Raw genomic sequence first — 20,462 nt, forward strand, 5'->3', positions numbered from 1 at the left:
GAGAAAGTATCCGGATCCGAATCCGGATTTGAACTATCCGTTTTGTGTTCGTATCTGATGAGATTCGCATTCGCATTCGTATCCGAATTAAAATATAGTAAAAAATAACATCACAATCCAATTTCATCCGCATCCAGCCCGAATCCTATCCTTAAAAGCAACAAAAAAAGGCGGCAACCTCCTGGAACCTTCCCGGAAAATTTCCATCCCAACCCCCTCCCGCTTCCCGCTTTCCCACAGCAACCGGCTGATGTGTCTGCCTGCCACTCCCGCCTCCACGCGGTCCCCACCAGGAGCAGACTCGTCATCTCCTGCCACTCCTGCCTGCCTGCCACTCGTCATCTCTGACCCCGAACCGACCCCGCTTCCCGCCGCCTATAAAACCTCTCCCCCGCCCCCAAATTTCCCCCCCTTCCCGATCCGAAACCGCCAGAAATCCCGCGCGCGCGATCCCATCCCCCAACGAAAATTTCCAAATCCCGCCCGCCCCCGTCCCGGATTTCAAACCGCCGGGGATTCCCGGGCCCCCAGGCCGATCGGATCTGACGCCGCGCCAGTAGTCAGCCAGCCGAGCGAGAGCCACCCACCCGGCGGAGATGGCGGTGATCACGGCGCGGCCGCCGAAGCGGGCGCGGGTGACGGCGGGGCCGCGGCCGCTGGACATGCGCGCGTTCCCGGAGGGGCTGCCGCCGCCGCCGCGGGGGGCGTTCCGGGAGTGCGTGCGGGCGTTCCTGGCGCGCTGCGCGGTGCCGGCGGGCGGCGCGTGGCGGGTCGGGTTCCGCGCCGGGGACGGGGACGGGGCGGCCCTGCGGATGGAGGTGGTGGAGGAGGACGTGGCCAGGGCCGGGGCCGCCCGGGTCTACTGCGAGCACTGCACAGTCGCCGGTGAGTCGGCGTGCCGCCGTGGCCGCCTCAATCTCTTCTTGCTCACCGAATTAGTAGTGCTAGTGTGTTCCGTGGCGTTGGCGTGCCTTTTCTTTTTCTTTCCATCTTCTTCGTTAGTGAATTGCCCTCTGCTTCTTGGGGGTGCATATGATTATTTTTGCGTGGATCTAAGGCATAGGATTGTAGGAATGGATGTTTATGATTTCTAGTAGGAAAAGAAGAGGGGGAGAAAAATCAAGAATAGGACTCATGACTCTGCATACACATTCTCTGCCTAGCTTGTCCAAGCAAGATTAGGCCGGTTCACCTGAAAGTTTGCGATTTCTTTTACAGATGCCAAACGAAAAACAAAATCTATTGAACGCGCTGGTGATTGTTATGGCCGAAGAATCTCAATGTTGTTGCATTTGTCTTGACTCTTCTTGATAGGCTGGAGCAGGCACCCTGTTTGTGGGAGGAGGTACCACTTCATAATCCGGAATGAATATGCCATACAGGACTACAAAACCTGCAAGCACTGTGGGCTTATGGCCCAGTTGTTTGAAACGAGGTAAGCTAATCAGCTGTGTTCTATTATCACCAATCAACTATTCCTGCAGTATAAATTCAAACCCAACTCCTGTAGTCAACAATAATCCCAAACAACCGGAAAGTAGTACTGTAACGTGTACTTGTTTCATATAAGCAACTCAAGGTGCAGGTGGTGTTCCATCTGGCACAATTGCCTGCTAGTCCTGATCATCTTCGTCATGAATCAGGTGCCCGTCATGCAACCATGGGATGTCTTATGATGATCCGGAAGATTGGGATTATAGGCAGTTAGATAATCCACGTCATTTGCTTCATGGCATTGTTCATGACAATGGGTTTGGCCACCTTGTCCGGATAAATGGCAGAGAGGGTGGTTCCAGTCTTCTGACGGGGATTCAACTGATGGACTTCTGGGATCGGCTCTGCAGATACCTCAGAGTCAGGTAAAGCCAACTCGGTTCAATTATTTCCTTTAAGCACACAGCATGACATTGGGTTTGACGACCTCTAATGACTTCGTATTGATTGTGCGGATTGACAACCTCTAATGAGTTTGTATTGATTGTGCGCATCAGACAAATTTCAATTTGCTTCTCCATTTTTTCAAAATATGAAACAGATTGACAGTGGCAGATGTTAAGATTCCCTAGTGCGCTCTGTTTTTGGCACAAGCAACGCAGGAACAGTAAATTTTTGTTATGGAATATAATAGACTAGACTTCAGTGCTTCACATAAACCGGAACATAAATTAACTGTAACATGAAAAGTTCCTGCACTATTTTCTTGGCTGCTGCTTTAAACCAGCTACAGCAGCATTCAACAGAACTGAACAAAAAGAGTACAACATGACCTGGAACGTCTTGCTTTGGAAGATAACATTAGTAAAATGGTGCCCTTTAGATATAAAATTCTGGAGTTGTGGACACATGTTGAATGCAGATCCAGGATACCTCAGCAATTTCTCTGAACCATGAAAACAGCTAGTTTGGAATATGATGCACATCTGACTAGAATTGGATATGAAGTATGAAGTATGAACTGCATTACATCATACAATGCTATTTACAATATGAATTGTAATTTCGCCTGAGCTCAATTTAGTTTTCTAGTTAATTGCACTGAGGTCTCTATTAAGTATGAACTGACATGTAAAACTTGATTACAGAAAGGTCTCATTGATGGATGTCTCTAAGAAGTATGGAACGGACTTCCGTATATTACATGCCATCACCACTGGTCATTCTTGGTATGGCCAATGGGGATTCAAACTCAGCAAAGGAAGCTTTGGAATCACATCAGAAGAATACGTTAAAGCTATAGACAACCTTTCCTCAACTCCATTATTGCACTTCTTCCCACATTCCCGATCTCCTCGAAACCAGCTACAAGATACCATTTCATTCTACCAATCCCTTTCAAATCGCCCTCTAACCACAATTCGTGAACTTTTCCTCTATGTGCTGGGGCTTGCCACCAGCAAGAGGGTGCATATCCAGTATGGGTCAATGCATAAAAAAGAACAATCACATGCCCATGTTCAAGACACATGGGATGAGGAGGAAATAAAGAGAGCAACAGACATTGCTCTAAAGGTTCTTCGAGCTGTCGATAGGACAAGGTGGGTGGCGATGCGAACCTTAAAGGCAGCCATATCCCATCCAATCGGTTCACCTCAGCTGGTTGATTACTGCCTCAAGACCCTTGCTGCAAGAACAATTGATGGAATGACAGTTGCAGTGAGATGCAACAGCGAGACCAAAACACTAGAGTACAGGTGGGTGATTAAGATACCGGCATTGTTTTGTGTTCTTGTTTCAACATGAAAGTTCTGAATAATTATTTGCAGGCTTACGGATGAAACCAACTTGATGCCCAATGTATCCATGCCGACCCAAGACCATCTTCGCCGTGACATAAAGTTCTTGTATGACGTTCTCCTCTACCCACATACAATGAATCCTTACCAGCCGGAAAAAGACTATGAGCATGCCAAGAGATCTGCCATGATCCTTTTGGACTGCAAGCAATTCACCAAGCATTATGATCTGGAACAGGATTTCTTGCCAGAAAATCCATCCATGTTGCACATTTGGTGCCATGTAGAGCTGTCAGACCAGGTTGGTGATCCGCCTTCCATACCACAGGAGCTCCTAACACTTCCGCAAACAGCAACTGTTGCTGATCTGAAGATGGAGGCAACAAAGACATTTCGTGACATCTATCTGATGTTACAGACTTTTGTAGCCAACCAGCTTCTTGATTTTGGAATAGCAAGTGAGTCAACTCAAGTCAAACTCTTATTTGGAGCAAATGGGACTGTTCGCATCCAAGGCAAGTGTGCTGGGGGTGAACACAGGGTTGGAATTTACCGGATGGAGAGAGGCGTGGACAAATGGACAGTCAGTTGCTCTTGTGGAGCCACGGATGATGATGGTGAGAGAATGCTGTCTTGTGACTCTTGCCATGTGTGGCAGCACACTAGGTGTGCTGGTATTGGTGATTTTGATCAGGTGCCAAAGCGATATGTATGTAAATCATGTAAATTTCTCAACAAGCCTAAGAGGCCTAGGCCAGTTTATAGTAATGGCCCAAACAAAAGATGTAAGACTGGCACAGGCGCCTTAAGCCTTGTAGGTGGCGGATTTTTGAAGCCTCACATCTTTTGACATGTACATATCTGTAACAATTGAGTGAATATGAGACGTCAAATTTTCATTGGTGTTGCACGGAAGTGCATTTATTTTATAGTATTAGTTTGTTTCTGAGCTTGGTCTATGGTCATCAAGTTCGTGAATCATGAGGGACCTTACCAGGATGTGTTGTAACTGCGTACCCCAAATAGTAGGAGCCAAATAGAAGAGCTATTTGCAAATAGCCCACCCAAAAAACTATCCCCGAAAAGGATGATATTTGAACTGTTTTGAGTGGAGCCCACCCTCTCTCTCTCGTCTCATTCGCGCACCGGGTCCCCTTCCGCACTGCTCCCCTAAGCCATGCCGGCTCCCCGACCAGTGCCGCCTCTGCCTCCCCCAGCCGCGCCACCGCCGTCTCCCATCCGCGGATTCAGCCCCTAGATGCAGCTCGGATCCACGACATCATTCGGGCGCATGTCCTCCTATTGCTTGATGCTGTCCTACACGGTCGCGTCGGAGCCCTGTGCGGCCACGACACCGCTGGTGGCGGCGGATCAACCTGACCCGGGCGCAACCGCCGGAGCAGCAGTTGGAGGTGTGCTACAACGTAAGCGGTAGGGCGCAGGAGGAGTAGGGCGCCCACAGCCAGGGGCAACGATGTAGCATAGCATCCCAGATCCAGTAGCAAGAGAGAGATAAGGAGGTAGCAAGTGCATTAAAGGCCAAATAATGCTTGAATCCAAACAGCTCAAGGGATATTTCCTTAGATATTCTTTAGCCCTCAAAATATCCCCGGGATACTTCTCCAAACAGGGCCTAAGACAACACAAACTGTTACTTGCTATGCAACCAACGAACCAACTTATATACATAATGCAGCGGCAGAAAAAATAAATCATCAATGGTAGTACCTAAGATGAACTTCACATGACACAGAAACAGTGAACAAAGAGTAGGCTGAAATCGAACTCCACGCCAACACTAAGTCATAGCTGTCTTGACAACACCAAAGATGCCAAATGCTCAGAAGAATTCCTAAAATTTGTAATGTAGGTTTGTGATTCGACTTAAAATAATATAATAGAGGCGGACACTGAAAGACAAATAACTATGTTAAAATGCTACCAAGCTCCATGTTTAAAATAAATTAACACCTATAAACTTCAACTACAGTTGGTTGGGTAGTAATGCGGTGAACATTATCATGTATTAACTGGCACAAGATTGAAAACACGACAATTAATTTGGATAAAAAACTATCATAAAAATTTAACTGGGGCACACATCACATTGTATTTTCTAGTAACAAAAATAGTCAACTTTATGAACTGTATAAGATAGAAAAATATTTTATTATTTTCATCAAACATCATAATAAAGGCCAAGATGCTATTAAAATCAGCTCCTTGTTTTGTATTTCTGGAAATATGTACTAGGCAAAAGCTTAAAATGAAGAAACAAGAAAAAAGATCTCTAGAGCTTTTTTATTCAAATTCACATTATACCTACTGATAATCATATCAATCTAATGTGTGAATTCAGGTGCTTGAGCTCGTAGATTCATTAATACTATATACAAAGATCAACTAGTAGAATTGGTGTCATACATGTACCAGTGTCTTAGGAATAAGGATCCATAGTTTAACTCTATTTCATAACCAAATCTCAGAGAGCACCCCTGTTATTAACTTAGAAACAAACATACGAAATTGAGGTGGCACCATAAACCAAATACAGAGAAGTTAAGATATTTGGATGTGGCATGCAGTTGGTCTACAAATGACAAACTCCAATTACTTTGTAGATTTGAACTACACAACATACATGAAGGTCGAGAGCAAAACTGAAGTTTAATTAAAATAATTTAGAGAATAGTCAATCATAGGAAAAAGGATTATGAATGATGTAGCAGCCCTAAAACATCATTAGTCATACATTGTAAAATCAGGTGTTTGGGCTAGCAGCTCCATTATTGATGCTATAGAAATATATCAAGTTAGTAGAGCTGGTGTCATACGGTATCAGCCTTATCACAATGGGAATATAGAAAAGGGAATACATGTTGTGCAGCTTCTTTTGTTCCCTTATCCCAGTTTCACGAGTACCTTCTGATCCCTATGCAAAGTCTCTGTTTCATGACCAAATCTCATATGGGGAATATGGACCATCCCTGTTTTATGTTAAAGCATACTAATATAAAGCCCTTTAAGATTTGCCCTGCACATTGTTTGCCCTGACACTTTTTAGATTACAACGTAGATTTTGTAAATTCCTAAATAAATTGTACTTCAGGTGGTGAAATTTGTTATTTTGGAAATTAAGAAGGTACCATGAACCAAATATGGAGAGTTTAGGGGTTCTAGTACAAAAGAAATTTGGATGATTGTTTGGAATTGAAAAACATGGATAACATAGTTATGCATGCACTGATCTTCAAATGGCAAACTAGCAAAGACCATAGATATGAAGTGAAAATTCAGAAACAACTCAGCCACCAAAGTAGACAAGCAAACATATAGTAAAGGGTGTTGGGGGGGGGGGGGGGAGTAACAAACTATAGGCAGAAGATTATAAGAAATGAAGCATCAAGAAAAAAAAATAACTCAGTGAAACAGCTCATGCAGGGATAGCTTTTAAAAAGTTTCATAAATTAAGCATTCGTAATGTTAAGGCTGTGTTGTAAATTGCAAGCATACACCAGATATACAATGAAGAATAGGGGAGTGCATTACGAGTTCCAAGAGAACACACTTCAGCATTCATAGTGTTAAGCTGTGTGTAAATTGCAGGCATATACCAGATATGCAAAGAAGAACAGGGTGAGACACCAAGCCTAACAAGAACCTTTTGGTATTCAACTTAATACCCCCAAAAGTCACTCATCAGAAAATACTGAAGCAGGGCATTACTAGCTACAACTTCTGCAAGAACACATGACACGCTGAAGCGTTCATCAACGCTCTGTTCTCGATTCCGCGTATCTAAGCCTCGCAAGATTGCAATAGACCTAATTAGCTCCTAGGGCTCCGGTTGCCAAGGAGCACCCCAATTACTAACCAAATTCACACATCAAAGCCTAGAATGAGTGAGCACGTATGAGATTGAGAGCATCATCACGAAGTCCTTCCGCTTGAAAACCACAAGCAGTTGGGGGAACAATACGAAGCCCTGTTTACCCAAGCATGCAGCCTTGTTAACTGCAAATTTGCAAAGCCTAACTCCAATAATTCCCAGAGCCGGAGCATCTAAAACCTAGTAACCCGAGAAATTTCCGCGCTTAATTTTCAGAAGGCGCGCGCCCAGCTCACGTAGGGCAAGAACAAGAACTCACAAACGGCGGCGAAGGGCTCTTGGATTAGAACGCTCAGCTCTAAGAACTCACACTTTGCCCCGCCGAGCACCAAAATCGACTACACAGGAACCTCGACTAGGCAAAGAGAAAAAGAAAAAGGAATTGACGGAGAGGTAAGACAAAGAGAAGACATGAACCTGGCTAAATCCGCCGAGGACGAGGATCCGGTCGTCGACGGCGGAGGAGGAGAGGAGACAGCCGGCGACGATCGCGCAGGCGAGGAAAGGAGAAGCCGGCTCCACGCGAGGGTTTTCGTCGCCTTCACCTCCCCTTTCTGCAAGGGCTGGGGAATAAGGACGGAGCAATGACAGGCCACCGATTTTTCCCTTTCGGAAATAGGTTGGAAGCTGATGCCTAATTTCAGGCAGACCCATAGCTAGTCCGCTTGACTAGTTTAGCTTCAATTTTTTAATTTCTAGTACAATTCAGACCAATGTATATTTACGGAAGCTCCAAAGCACAGCACGCTTGAAACGTTTGATTTGGACCTGGGATGAGGGTACGTGGAAAAACTTGATGAACTAAAAAATAATTACAAATCTAGATGACACTAAGGGTGGTAGGTGGTGTCGGCCCATCTTTTTTCTCTATAACTGTAAAGACGCACGTGTCTTAAGATCTTTATAAGAGATTTTTTTATATATTTATAGGAAATATATATACGCAATAAGAATGTAATTTAACCACATAAGGCCTATGTGCTACCGAATGCGGTCGATGCATCGAGTTGTGTGTGTGGGAGTATTTATATTTGGGATTTTAATTTAGAATATTTGTTAGAATAAGAATCTCTTTGTGAATTTTGAATTTTCTATTTATCAATAATACTCTCATTTCCTCTCCCTCTCTCTCTCTCTCATCCCCTCCCACCCACCCTGTCGCCCCTCTCCTTCCCTCCCCAGCCGCACCACAGCCTCACGAGCGCGGCCGCTCCCGCCGCCTCTCCGCTCCATGTCCCGGCCGCCCTCCGGTCCTCCCCTCCCCACTGCTCCTCCCTTCCACTGCCGCCCCTCCGCGTCCAAAGGGCAGGTGCAGCAGCAACAACAATGTGTTAATGCCAGGAATTTTAACACCTCCGAGACGGTCAAGCATTAACCGAGGCAGCCATTTTCTATTAATCGAGGCAGTTAAAAAATCGCCTTGCAAAGTGTATTATCTAAGATGATTGTTATATTAATTGAGACAGTTAAAAATACACGTCTCGATTAATCATTTATGGAGGCGGAATGTAAAAGACGCCCGCCTTAAAAAATCAGGCCTACCTCACAATCCATAACCGCACTCGACTATATAACAAAACCCTAATCCTAACCCACTCGCTCTACTCTCTTCCTTTCTCACTCCCCATCCTGCGCCGCCCCCTCCCTCCACTCTCTCTCTCTCTCTATACCTGCGGCGCCCCTCTCCCTCCTCTCTCTCCCCTACAACTTCCGGCGCCCTCTCCCTCCTCCCTCCTCCCTCCTCCCTCTCCCCTGCAACCTCCGGCATGGGCGGCGGCCATGGTGGCACGCATGTAAGGATGGCAATGGGTTGGGTTCGGGTTGGGTGGAGTGTCTTGGCATCCAAAACCGAAACCCAAACCCGAACCGAACATCGATTCAGGTGAAAATGAAGATACTCAAAACCCGATTGGATACCCGAAACTCGTTTTATAACCTCAAATTTTAGCATATTGAGCTGATTCATGGCAAAAGGCTTCTTGCATAAGGGGATCAGTGTTTAATTCTGCTTATTTTAATACATGGGCACAAATATTTGAGTATAGTTTCAGCTGTACTTAAAGATTTGTTTACTCATCAGCCACAACTCAGGGTAGTACCTAGTTTATTTATATGCCTAGCAGGTTTTGTGCAGATCACTAATTCAGCAGTTTCTTGTCTCTTTCTCTTTTCAGATTGAGTTTTGTGTCTCTTACCTTATCAGAATTGGAATTTCTACTATCAAATATGAAGGTTCCCTATTTCCTTCCGTATCATGTGTGCAGGATTACAGTTCTTATATTGCCTTGGATCAATCTACTGATTGGGTATAGTTGTTGCAGTTTGGTCTTGATCAGTCAGGTAAGCAAATCTAAATCTTTAATTTGCATGTGTAGCTGTATTAATATTTCGAACTGCAAATTAATGAGAGATTACCTCTTGGGATCTTGTCATTTTTATGTGTTTTGTCAGTACAAAAGGCTAATTTTGTTTGCTTGATACTGCTAATAACATTTAAATTTTAAATTTGAAATAAACAGATGCATGGAATTAAATCTATTTTTCTACATCTTCCAGCTTTGGGGCCATCGCGGGAGGGCTGCTTCTTCATACGTGATTGCGGCCCACGGACATGGCCGTCATGGCGAGTTTCGCAGCCTTGGGGCGTGCTGCTTTGATAGAAAATATTGTACAGGATTTAAACTTACATTTGATGCTGTTTTCAATATATAGATCGAGAATGTTCAATGAAAAAAAGGGCCAGTTTAGTGGTGGCTGCCTCTCTGGCCAGCAAGGAGTGAACACCCCAAAAGAAGAAAAAGAAAGAAACTGAAGCCGCAACTTTGTCCTGCGTCTCTGCATGATCAATGATCTGCTGGAGCACAACTCTAAGATCCTGGATAATCAACTTGGAAACAGTCGAGCAATGTGCACACAGGAGGAAAAATAAAAAGCTTTAGGTCAGAGCTGACTGAGAAGAAAACAAAGGGTACTAACAACCCAAAAACCCCTAAAATGTGGTGCCGAGAACTAGATGATAACCATACATCAAGAAGCTGTTAGTTGCTTTAAAACTCTACCAACGTCGAGACTGAATGGATGGGAATCTTGCCCGTCAGTTTATTTAACTCTGCAAATTGATGATGCCATCGCACAGATCCAAAATCAGCAAGTTGCCTAGCTAATATCTTCTTCATTCATGTAAGGCAACACTTTCATGCCAACCTAAAAAAAAAGAGTATCCATTAAGAATATTTATGGTCACTAGTCACATTCAGAATCTATATATCCTATATAGATAGCACCCACTAACTAATTCTCTCTTCATGCAAGATGTCCACATCATTCCCCAATAAGTGTCCCACTAACTTGCAATCCTTTCATGCAATCTATTCATGTTTCATTATTAATTACAAAAAATATACATATCATCTCTAATATCTGCAATACTTTAATCTTTATTAATCTATTAATGTAAGATGCTATTTTTCTCATCATCTATTCTTCTATAATGTGATCAAATATTCTATTGGTGTTTCTTCTATTAGCTTATCGATTTTTTACCAGATCATGATAAAGAAAAAAAATCAATGTCATCTCTATTATGTGCAATACTTTTAATCATTAATCTATAAACGTAAAGTCATGTACATACGCTATTCTTTCATCACCGATTCTTATATAATGTGGTCAAATATTCTATTGGTGTTTCTTCTATTACCTTATTGAATTTTACTAGATCTGATATTAAAATAACATGCAAGTAAAATTCTATCCTATATATATTATATATAGAAGGCACCCACTAAAGTCATTAACTCTATTATTCTCAACAAGCAAGCTATTCACATCATACATAAACCCATTATATCAGACGCCACATCACTATCCACTAGGACCATCTATTTATATCTTCTACCAATTTTCTGTGAATGTTTCTATGCAATCATCTTAGTGTTTCTACTTTCAAATTTTGTTTAAGAAATCCCGCAGCAACGCGCAAGGTATCACCTAGTATGAAATTAAGACATAAACCAAAAATGTCTCTTCGCCCTGGAAACTTATCAAATACTTCTCTAGATCAAGAGACTTCAGTAAACTCTTGAGTGAGGCATCAATTTGTACATTTCAAATAGATACATTACTGTAGCCCTGAAATGAATGGTTTAATGACGAAAATCATACATCATAAAGTGCACATTGATAATGGACAAGGCAAAAAGAACTTTGGAATTTGAACATGCTAAAGAGAAGCACCAGTTCCAGTGGCCGAAATGATGTCGCCGCCTGTATGCACAGAGTACTGTTGGACGGTAGCCAGCCAAGGCTGACGGCGGACGCAGCAAGAGCCTGCACTGCCGGCGGCGGCGTCTGCGGTTGCGCGTGCAGCAAGGGCCGACGGCGCCCGGCCAACGGCGGGGGCCAGAGACTGTGACTGGCAAGGGGAGGTCGCAAAAGACCTGTACAGAGAGGACGCGCCGGCGATGGCTGCACAGGATCCTCGGTAGTGGGAAAAACGAGCGACACGGAGGATGCCCGACGCCGGCGGGAAGGGGGAGGAGGCGGCCGCCAGTCAGGGCGGTGCCACGAATGGTGCACAAGGCGAGGCGCCACGCGCGGTTACCGGACAGGGCCGGCGTCGTCAACGGCCCGCGCGGGGCAAGGGAGCACGTGCAGCGGCCTGGAAGGAGGCGACCGGCGGCCCGGCGCTCATGAGATCCACGACGGGAGGGCATCCGGACGGGCGGCGGCCTAGAACGAGCGACCCCCGATTGATGGGGCATAGATTGCAAATAAAATAAAATTCTTCTCAATTTATATTAAGCTAATAATGACAATCCTATCCTTTCTAATGGACGGTTGAATCTTTTCTATACTACGTACTACCATTTGGTAGTATTGTGCACAATAAAAGAGCTCAAAGGGAAACAGTGTCACCATCACTTCTTTTTTGTTGTAGGAAGATAAAGATTTGCTGGTGAAACAGCAGCAATTTTAACAAGTGCTGATAGCAGCATGATCTGGTAGATGTTTGAACTGATGTTGTGTTCCGTGTCCAACAAACACTCGAGTGAAAACAGCAGCATCTGAGTTCTGACCAATTTTTTTTTCTTCCTCAATCTTTGGATAAGCTGACCTCCCAAATGATTGTCACATCTCTGCACATGTTTTTTCTGAGATATTGTCCACTACAACACCTATGATGCTTCCCCTTTTTGATACTATGCTGAAAACATAGATGCACACAGCACTACAGCAGGAACATTGCTGATAGCAGTCATATAGCTACAGAGGAGATGAAAAGCCCAACACAAACAGGTGATACGAAATCCCAAGTGCCGCTACTCCATCGGAGACTACCCAAGTCTCCTGGATTGGTTTCTGGTGTCATAGATTTCTCGGTGACCGTGCCACAAGAGGTAATCAGAAATATTCTCACTTCGTTTTCGTAGCTGCATGAGCTGTTGCCATGTCAATTCACAGTTAATTTGACACTCTTTTGCCAGGTTCTTAGCAATCAATCATGCTGTCAATCATGTTTGGCTAAATGACTTGTAAAGTATACCAAGGCATTCCAGTAAAGTAAGCATCTTTACATGGTGTCTTTTGACCCCTAATAAACCTTGCTGCTTCTATCCAACCTTTACCTCTCATGATTAAAGCTATGGAAGATGCTCGATGGTCGAAACGATTACGATTTTCTTTTGTGAATTCTGAAACTGCATGCTGACACTGCAAATCCTGAAACCGTGCTGTCCATATCCACATATCATCTGTTCATGAATCTCTGAATTTTTCTCTCTTTCTTAGTGGTTCATCCTGTCTCCTTTGCTTCCATGAAAGTTGTGCAATTCAGTTGTCTAGCACTAGCAGGAGTGCTTTAAGCGTTGGGAACTGAGATGTTTTCAAAGACTGTCAAGTACCGCTCTTTCCCTGCATTTCTCTTTGATGCTTTCCCTGAAACCGAAGCCCCCAGTCAAGAATCTTCCAACAGATGATCAGCGAGCACACCTCTTGCTGACAAAAAAAATGGCCCAAACAATACAAAAAGCTACGTGCAAGTACCGGGACTACTCTCTGCTCATTAGGAAGGATTAGTGGCAGAGGACAATGGATGGTGGCTAAAGATTACCAGGAGATTACAAAGTACCAGAGCTATGATGATGGAAGCTATTGCTAGGGAGAATGCTACTGCTTTGGACAGCACAAACCCTTACTAGCTGCTGCTGCTAGGTGGTAGCATATGATCAAACCCTATACACCTTTGATGGACCAACCAAAAAAAGGAGAAAAAAGTTACAAAAAATTTTAAATAAAGTTACATGTTATTGATTGATCCCCAGCTCCAACTAGCTGTAGAACGCTTGCTAGCTCCAATCTGCATTACATGACTTGATGAGTCGTCGTTTTGTTGTTCAGGCCAGCAGGTCCGGGACGAACAGCTTGTAGCCGCAGGTGACCGCCGGGCCGTCCTTCCCGCCTGGGCTGCTGCTGCTGCTGCTGCCACCGCCGCTGCTTTCCTCCCCGGCGGGGGCCGGCGGCTTCAGCGACGACGCCGAGGACGTCGTGGACGGCGACGCCTGCGGCGGGAGCTCGGAGAGCATCTGGACGACCTCCCGCATGGTGGGGCGCTCGACGCTGTTCTCCTGGACGCAGAGCATGGCGACGAAGAAGAGGTGCGCGACCTCGTCGGCGGGCGCGTCGCCGAGCAGGCGGCGGTCGGCGACCGCCGGCACGGCCTCCCGGCGGCCCCCCGTGGCGCGCCTGGCCCACTGCACGATGTCGATGCCCTCCCCGAAGCCCCCCACGGGGCGGCGCCCCGTGACGAGCTCCAGCAGGACCACCCCGTAGCTGTACACGTCGCTCTTCTCGTCCACCCGCAGCGTGTACGCGTACTCTGCATTTTTTTAACAAAAAAAAGAAAAAAAATAAATACGTACAGGGTTCATTAGCTAGCTATTCAAGTTAAAGTAACAGTGGCGTACATACTAATCGTGCTGTCTCAAAAGGAGCAACGCAAATCCAAGTGTATCTAGAGTTGAGCAGATTTTAAATATGAATGGACACGCATGTTTGGTTTGAATAGAACAGCACACAAACTTGGCTGGCTAGCTGCTCCTGTGCATCGACGACAAGACCTATTAGCAGGCACACCTATGAAGCAAGAGACGCAATGCAACGAATCCCAAGGGGAATGCGTGGCACGGCCCCGTCAAATCCATCGGAATCTTTCCCGAACCAAACCATGGCGGGTCGAAACCCAAGGAAAATCCCCCGTCCACCGCCATAATCTTTGTCCATTTCGCCCATCCCCGGCCGAGATCCTGGCCCTAAACCCAAATCTCTTCTTGGGCGCGTATACAAAGGTTCTGTTCCCACTCCATAAACACCCTAAACACAAAAAAACCGTCACATCGAATGTTTTGACATATGCATGAAGTACTAAATGAAGACTATTGACAAAACTTTTTGTATAGATGGGCTGTAATCGGGAGACGAATCTAATGAGGCTACTTAATCCATGATTTATAATAGTGATGCTACAGTAACCATCAACAAATTATTGATTAATCATGGATTAATTAGTATCATTAGATTCGTCTCGCGATTTACAACACATCTGTACAAAAAGTTTTGTAAATAGACTTCATTTAGTACTTTAAATTAGTAAAATTCCGACGCAAAAATTTTTTACGCTGGAACTAAACAGAGCCAAAATACAAGTAGCACGCATGCATGGAGCACGAAACGGGAGATAAAGAACTTGCATCCAAGGTGATCTTCTTCACTGTTACCAACCAAAAGATGGAATAGAAAATAAAAAAAGGGTGCGTGCCGTGGTGGCTGCAACAGTAGAAAAAAGCAGGCCTTTCTTTGGCGGCGACGTAACGGCGAGCGGTGGCGTGCCGCTTTGGCGAAGCCCCAGGCCGGGCGGCCGGCCGGCCGGAGCGGCAGGCGGATGACGAAGGCTTTTTGGGCTGTGGGTGGCGACTCGCAAAGCGTGGTAGCGTACCGCCGCCCATGCTGCCGGTCAAAGATACGGCAGCGGGGACGGAGCCGGAGCCCGGGGACCGCGGCCTTGCCGGCGAGCAAGATCGCATCGCATCAGGAGGCTTTAGCCATTGATGGCGTTTTGGATCCTGGGGGCGACTCCGATGCTGCTGCTGCGTCTCTGGCCTGGCCTGATATGATGATTCTGATAATCTGATCTGGCATGGCGATGGCCATGGCCGCGGCAGCCGGCTCCCACTCGGCGCGCCGGGCCGAGAGGCCGCGCCGGCCGCCGCAGCGCGCTGCGGCAGGGGGACAGACACGCGCGTCCGGCTCCGACGGCCGCCGCGCCGCGCGGGGCCGTGCCTGCCCGGCTGCCGTGCACGGTCCAACGCGCGGCTTCCAAGGCTGCCGTGTCGCGGGGCGCACACGCCGCGCGCCTGCACGACCGTGCCCGCGCGCGCGCCCTCCGCGGGAGGGATGCCATGGCATGGCATGGCGACGCCGCTGCCGCTGCCGCTGCCGCGGAGGCCCACGCCCGCGTCGTCCAGTCACCGTCGCCGGCCCCACCGGAGACGAGGGCCCCGCGCCGGGAAATTATTGGGCGCTCGAGTGCGGCGGCCGTCGACGACCCCTTCTCCCAACCGAGCCTGACCAGAGGACCTCTTTTTGGCCGCTTTCGTGCCCCGGCCCCGCCGCCGCTGCTGCTGCCATGTACGTATACGTACGTATTCGCCGCCCTGCAGCGGCCCGTGTGGACTAAAGTGGCAGGCAGCCACGCCCCCAGATCTTGCCGTTTTTCCACAATAATCCCCAAATCATTCAAATTTCTCTTTTTCCCCCTGCCAAAATACGGCACGTATTTGACTTGCTCTACGCTTGTACGGGGCGCCGCTGTATGTACGTGGCGTGCGTACGTACACCTGCCGGGTCACTCTGGTACTCACGCGAGACTGGCCTGCGGTCCACGGACGTGCCGGCCTGGCACGACGGCGACCACCGCGCCCGCGGCGCCGGGCAGGCTAGCCCCCCTTTGACCCGAACGAGAGACCACCGGACCGAGCCCCCCACGGGACACGGGCACACGGCAGGTCGCGGACGCTCGCTGACACACCGCCATTGACCTCCCCACTGGGCAGTGGGTCCCGCACCCAGCCAGCCACTGAGCCACCCCCCCGGGACAGGGACAGGCACCCCCGTCGTGCACCGGGTCGTACACGGTACACGCCACCGTGCAACGCGACACCCAGATGGATCGGGTGCTAATCCGCTCAATCGAATCCTAGCCGTCCGATCGAAGAAGCCACGTAGTTTAAAGGAAAAAGAAACGAAACGTGCAGGGAAGGCGAGCGAGGGGAGCGCGCGTACGTACCAGGCGCGATGTAGCCGTAGGAGCCGGCGACGGCGGACATGCACTCGGACGTGGCGGCGCCGGGGCGGAGGAACTTGGCGAGGCCGAAGTCGGCCACGCGGGCCTCGCCGTCGCCGTCGCCGTCGCCGCCGCCGCCGTCCCCGCCGAGGAGGATGTTGTTGGACTTGACGTCGCGGTGCACGATCATGGGCGCGCAGTCGTGGTGGAGGTAGCACAGCCCGCGCGCCGCCTCCAGCGCGATCCGCCGCCGCCGCGCCCAGCCCAGCGCCGCCCCGCCGCCCCGCTGGTGCTGGTGCTGCCGGCCGTGGAGCGCCTCGCCCAGGCTGCCGCCGCCCATGTACTCGTACACCAGCACGTTGGCGTCGCGGTTCGAGCAGAAGGCCAGCAGCCGCACGATGTTGCGGTGCCGGATGCTGCCCAGCGTCCGGACCTCCGCGCGGAACCCGCGGTCGTCGCCGCCGCCGCCACTTCGAGCCTGCAGGCGCTTCACGGCGATCGCGCCGCCGGAGCGGGTGCGGCCAAGGTACACCGTGCCGGCGCCGCCGCGGCCCACCACGTTGCCCTCCTTCATGCACTCGATCACCTCCGCGATCCCAAAGTCCACCTTGTGGAACGCCGTGAACCGCCACGCGCCGCCGCCGCCGCCGCCGGCGGCGCGGAAGGAGCGCGCGCGCAGCACGGCCGCCGCGGCGAACACCACCGAGCACGCCAGCAGGCCCAGCGCCAGCACCAGCTTCAGCTCGCCGGCCCCGGCGCGCCGCGTCGCCCCCGCCACGGACGCCGGCGCCGCGCCGCCGGCGGTGAAGCTGCACGGCCGGCCCAGCACTGCGCCGCACAGCCCCGGGTTGCCGGCGAACGCCGTCGCGTTCTGGTACCCCAGCTGCCCCGTGTCCGGGAGCTGCCCCGACAGGTCGTTGTACGAGAAGTCCGCCGCCGTCAGACTGCCCATGGCGCCGATCGCCGCCGGAATCGCGCCCCCCAGCGCGTTCCGGGACAGGTTCAGGTAGTTGAGCACCCGGATGCCGGCGATCGCCTCGGGGATTGGGCCGGACAGGTTGTTCCGGCTGAGGTCGAGGTACGTCAGCTCCCCGCACCGCCCCACCGCCGCCGGCACCGGACCGGACAGCTCGTTCCCGCTGAGGTCGAGCTTCACGAGCCGCCGGAGCGCGCCGACCTCCGGCGGCACGGCGCCGGCGAGCCGGTTGTTGCTGGCCAGCAGCGTCTGCAGCGCGGTGAGGTTGGCCAGCGAGCTGGGCAGCGGCCCGGACAGCAGGTTGTTGGACAGGTTGAGCTGCGCCAGCTGCGAGCTCGACGCCGCCGCCACCGTCGGGCTCGGGTTCGCCGGCACCGCGCCGGCGAGCAGGTTGTTCTGGAGCTCCAGCAGGTTGAGCCGCGGCAGGTAGAGCAGGCCGGCCGGGATGCTGCCGTTGAGGTAGTTCTGGCCGAGGCGGACGCGTGTCAGGCTCGCGCACGAGCCGAGCGACCCGGGGATGGGCCCGAACAGGAAGTTGTTCATCAGGATGGCCGTGTGGAGCTCGCCGGAGTTGCACAGGGTGTCCGGGATCACGCCGGTGAGCCGGTTGGACGAGAGGTCGACCAGCCGGAGCGCGGCGGCGGCGCCGAGCCCCGCGGGGACGCGGCCGGTGAGGTTGTTCATGAAGAGCTGCACCGTCTCCAACCGCGGCAGCGCGGCGATGAACTCCGGCACGGGGCCGTGGAGCCGGTTCAGGAAGAGGTTGAGCAGCTTTAGCGAGGTGAGGGACGCCAGCGAGCGGGGGACCTCGCCGGAGAGCGCATTGTTGGAGAGGTCCAGCGCGGTGAGCGACGTGAGGTTGCCGAGCTCCGGCGGGATGGGCCCGGAGAGCTGGTTGGTGTGGAGGAAGAGCGTGTCGAGGGAGGCGAGCGCGCCGAGCTCCGCCGGGATCCCGCCGGTGAGGCCGCAGTTGGAGATGTCCAGCACGGTGAGGCGGCGCAGCCGGCCGAGCTCTGGCGGGACGCCGCCGTCGAACACGTTGTAGTAGCCGAGGTAGAGCTCCCGGAGCGTGGTGAGGTTGCCGAGCTCCGGCGGGATGCGCCCCTGCAGGTTGTTGCCGTTGAGCGACAGGTACTCTAGCGCGGGCATCCCGCCGTACGCCGCGGGGATCTCGCCGGTGAAGTAGTTGCCGCCGAGGTCGAGGTACCGGAGCCGCGGCAGCGCGGCGACGCCGAGCGGCAGCGGCGCCGAGAAGTTGTTGTCGTAGGCGTCGAGCACCTCGAGCGCCGGCAGCGACGCGAAGTCCCAGCCGTCGAGCCCGCCGCCGAGCTGGTTCCCGGACACGTTCACGTGCCGGAGCGCCGGGAGCGACGAGACGGAGACGGCGCCGGCGATGCCGTTCCCGGCGAGCGAGAGGCTCTCGAGCGCGTCGAGCCCCGCCACCCGGGCCGCCACGGGCGCGCCGCTGGACACGTTCATGTTGGCGAGGTCGATGGCGACCACGCGCCCGCCGGCGCAGCGCACGCCCGTCCACGCGCACACGGACCCGGCATTGCCCGCCGCCCACGATCGCAGCGCGCGCGGGCGGCAGTTGAGCGCGGTCTTGAAGGCGAGCAGCGCGGCCGCGTCGCCGACGCCATTGCCATTGCCACCGGCGGCGGCGTCGGCGGGCAGGAGCGCGAAATGCAGGAGCAGGAGCAGGAGCAGGAGCAGAGGCGGCGGAGCCCTCATCTGGACGCCGGGTCGAGATCCCTGCCTCCGTGGCCTTGCGAATTGTGGTTGCGGGAGTGGAGCTAGAGGATAAGCGCGGCCGCCATGGGCGTGGGCGTCCGAGGTGGTTTAGTAAGCTCGACTGAGAGGCAAGGACGTGGCAGGGCGCTGGAGAAAGGCATGCGAGAATCTTGGGAAGCTTCACAAGAAGATGGAGGGGGAAGGAGGGAGGCTTGAGGGTGAAGCCAGGAGGTGGAAGATGATGACGAGGTCAGGTCGGGGAGGGATCGAATATGTTCTCGGTGGCAAGGAGGGCTTTGTCTTTTGAAGTATATATGGCGTGTGGGAGAAGGGTGTCTGCCTTCTCTTCACTAGCTCAGTGTTCATGTACTCTGCTCTGCCTTGTGCCATTGCTCTGCTCTCTGCTTCAGTGCTTGTGTGATTCTGTGCGAGTTCACATCTCTCTCTCTCTCTCTCTCTCTCTCTCTCTCTCTCTCTCTCTCTCTCTCTCTCTCTCTCTCTCTCTCTCATCGCTACTCCTTTTGCTTTTCTTTGGGAGGAGAGGAGAGGGAAGGGAACTGTTGAAGGCCTTTTGTGGGCAAGGAAGCAGCTATGGGAAAAAAGGGGAGATTGGGGCCGGGAAAGCACTGTGGTAGGGAGTTTCTAGCTTTGAATTCTCCAAGGACGACGATGCCACTTTGTTATCTTTGCTTGAAATGGTTGTGGTATTGGGGTAAGAGGGTGTTTGGGAGAGAGGGTTTTGTTACTCAATTGTGGTAAGGGGCCACGGGCGCCCCGACAGGAAAAGAGGAGTGCACTCCGGTCTTCCGTCAAGGCAAGAGGAGGGCCTATCTATGAATTCCGGCAATGATTAAAGAGCAAGCAAAAAACAAATGATCAGATGTGCGCGCACTCGGGGGGTTGTCGCGGTGCTCAATCGGTCGAATGGCAGCCAGGTGAACCCTCCATCTCAAAATATCAAACTATAAGGCATGGTTTGATTTGAAACGGTCGCAGGATCGCACTTTGACGGCTAGTTTTCTCTTGCAATATGGTTCTGTTTGAATCCAAGTGCTAATAGGTGACAGTGCTAAACTTTAACAATAACTTATTCAAACGGAAGTGCTAATGGAGTTGCCTATTTTTAGTCAAGACTTAAAAACTTGAGCATATTTATGAGCGCTAATATATGCTAAAGTTTAGCACTTAACTTTAGTTCGTCAAAACAAACCCTATATTGTTTGATTGATCATTGCAACACTTCTGCAGCCCCAAATTTTCCATATTGTTAGACGAACTCTTTAATACGAAAGC

The 20,462-nt window shown here is 50.6% G+C and overlaps 2 protein-coding genes and 1 long non-coding RNA gene across 3 annotated transcripts; 1 reads left to right on the forward strand and 2 right to left on the reverse strand.

Annotated features, from left to right (window-relative positions):
• Nucleotides 1-408: 408 nt before the first annotated feature.
• On the forward strand, nucleotides 409-4,143 carry LOC120644029 (PHD finger protein At1g33420-like). The gene is made up of 5 exons (XM_039920563.1): nucleotides 409-885; nucleotides 1,315-1,435; nucleotides 1,644-1,859; nucleotides 2,583-3,191; nucleotides 3,264-4,143. Exons 1-5 carry the CDS (start codon nucleotides 597-599, stop codon nucleotides 4,081-4,083), a joined length of 2,055 nt encoding a protein of 684 aa, XP_039776497.1. The 5' UTR covers nucleotides 409-596; the 3' UTR covers nucleotides 4,084-4,143.
• On the reverse strand, nucleotides 1,118-7,721 carry LOC120644030. The gene is made up of 2 exons (XR_005663351.1): nucleotides 3,209-7,721; nucleotides 1,118-3,121 (listed from the first exon to the last, which is right to left on the reverse strand). It is a non-coding gene; the product is annotated as an uncharacterized LOC120644030 (long non-coding RNA).
• A 5,411-nt stretch (nucleotides 7,722-13,132) lies between these two features.
• LOC120644031 (leucine-rich repeat receptor-like serine/threonine-protein kinase BAM1) lies at nucleotides 13,133-19,631 on the reverse strand. Its single transcript, XM_039920565.1, has 2 exons — nucleotides 16,466-19,631; nucleotides 13,133-13,999 (listed from the first exon to the last, which is right to left on the reverse strand). Exons 1-2 carry the CDS (start codon nucleotides 19,167-19,169, stop codon nucleotides 13,518-13,520), a joined length of 3,186 nt encoding a protein of 1,061 aa, XP_039776499.1. The 5' UTR covers nucleotides 19,170-19,631; the 3' UTR covers nucleotides 13,133-13,517.
• Nucleotides 19,632-20,462: the final 831 nt, after the last annotated feature.

This window comes from Panicum virgatum, chromosome 8K (genome assembly GCF_016808335.1).
Source record: "Panicum virgatum strain AP13 chromosome 8K, P.virgatum_v5, whole genome shotgun sequence".
NCBI classification, from domain to species: domain Eukaryota; kingdom Viridiplantae; phylum Streptophyta; class Magnoliopsida; order Poales; family Poaceae; genus Panicum; species Panicum virgatum.

Excerpts from the sequence above, each read along its gene's own strand:
- LOC120644029 (XM_039920563.1), top strand. The coding sequence starts at position 597 with ATGGCGGTGATCACGGCGCGGCCGCCGAAGCGGGCGCGGGTGACGGCG. Across the intron at positions 1,860-2,582 it reads TGCAGATACCTCAGAGTCAG|AAAGGTCTCATTGATGGATG; the intron begins GTAAAGCCAACT and ends ACTTGATTACAG. Across the intron at positions 3,192-3,263 it reads ACCAAAACACTAGAGTACAG|GCTTACGGATGAAACCAACT; the intron begins GTGGGTGATTAA and ends AATTATTTGCAG.
- LOC120644031 (XM_039920565.1), bottom strand. The coding sequence starts at position 19,169 with ATGAGGGCTCCGCCGCCTCTGCTCCTGCTCCTGCTCCTGCTCCTGCAT. Across the intron at positions 14,000-16,465 it reads CTACGGCTACATCGCGCCTG|AGTACGCGTACACGCTGCGG; the intron begins GTACGTACGCGC and ends AAAAAAATGCAG.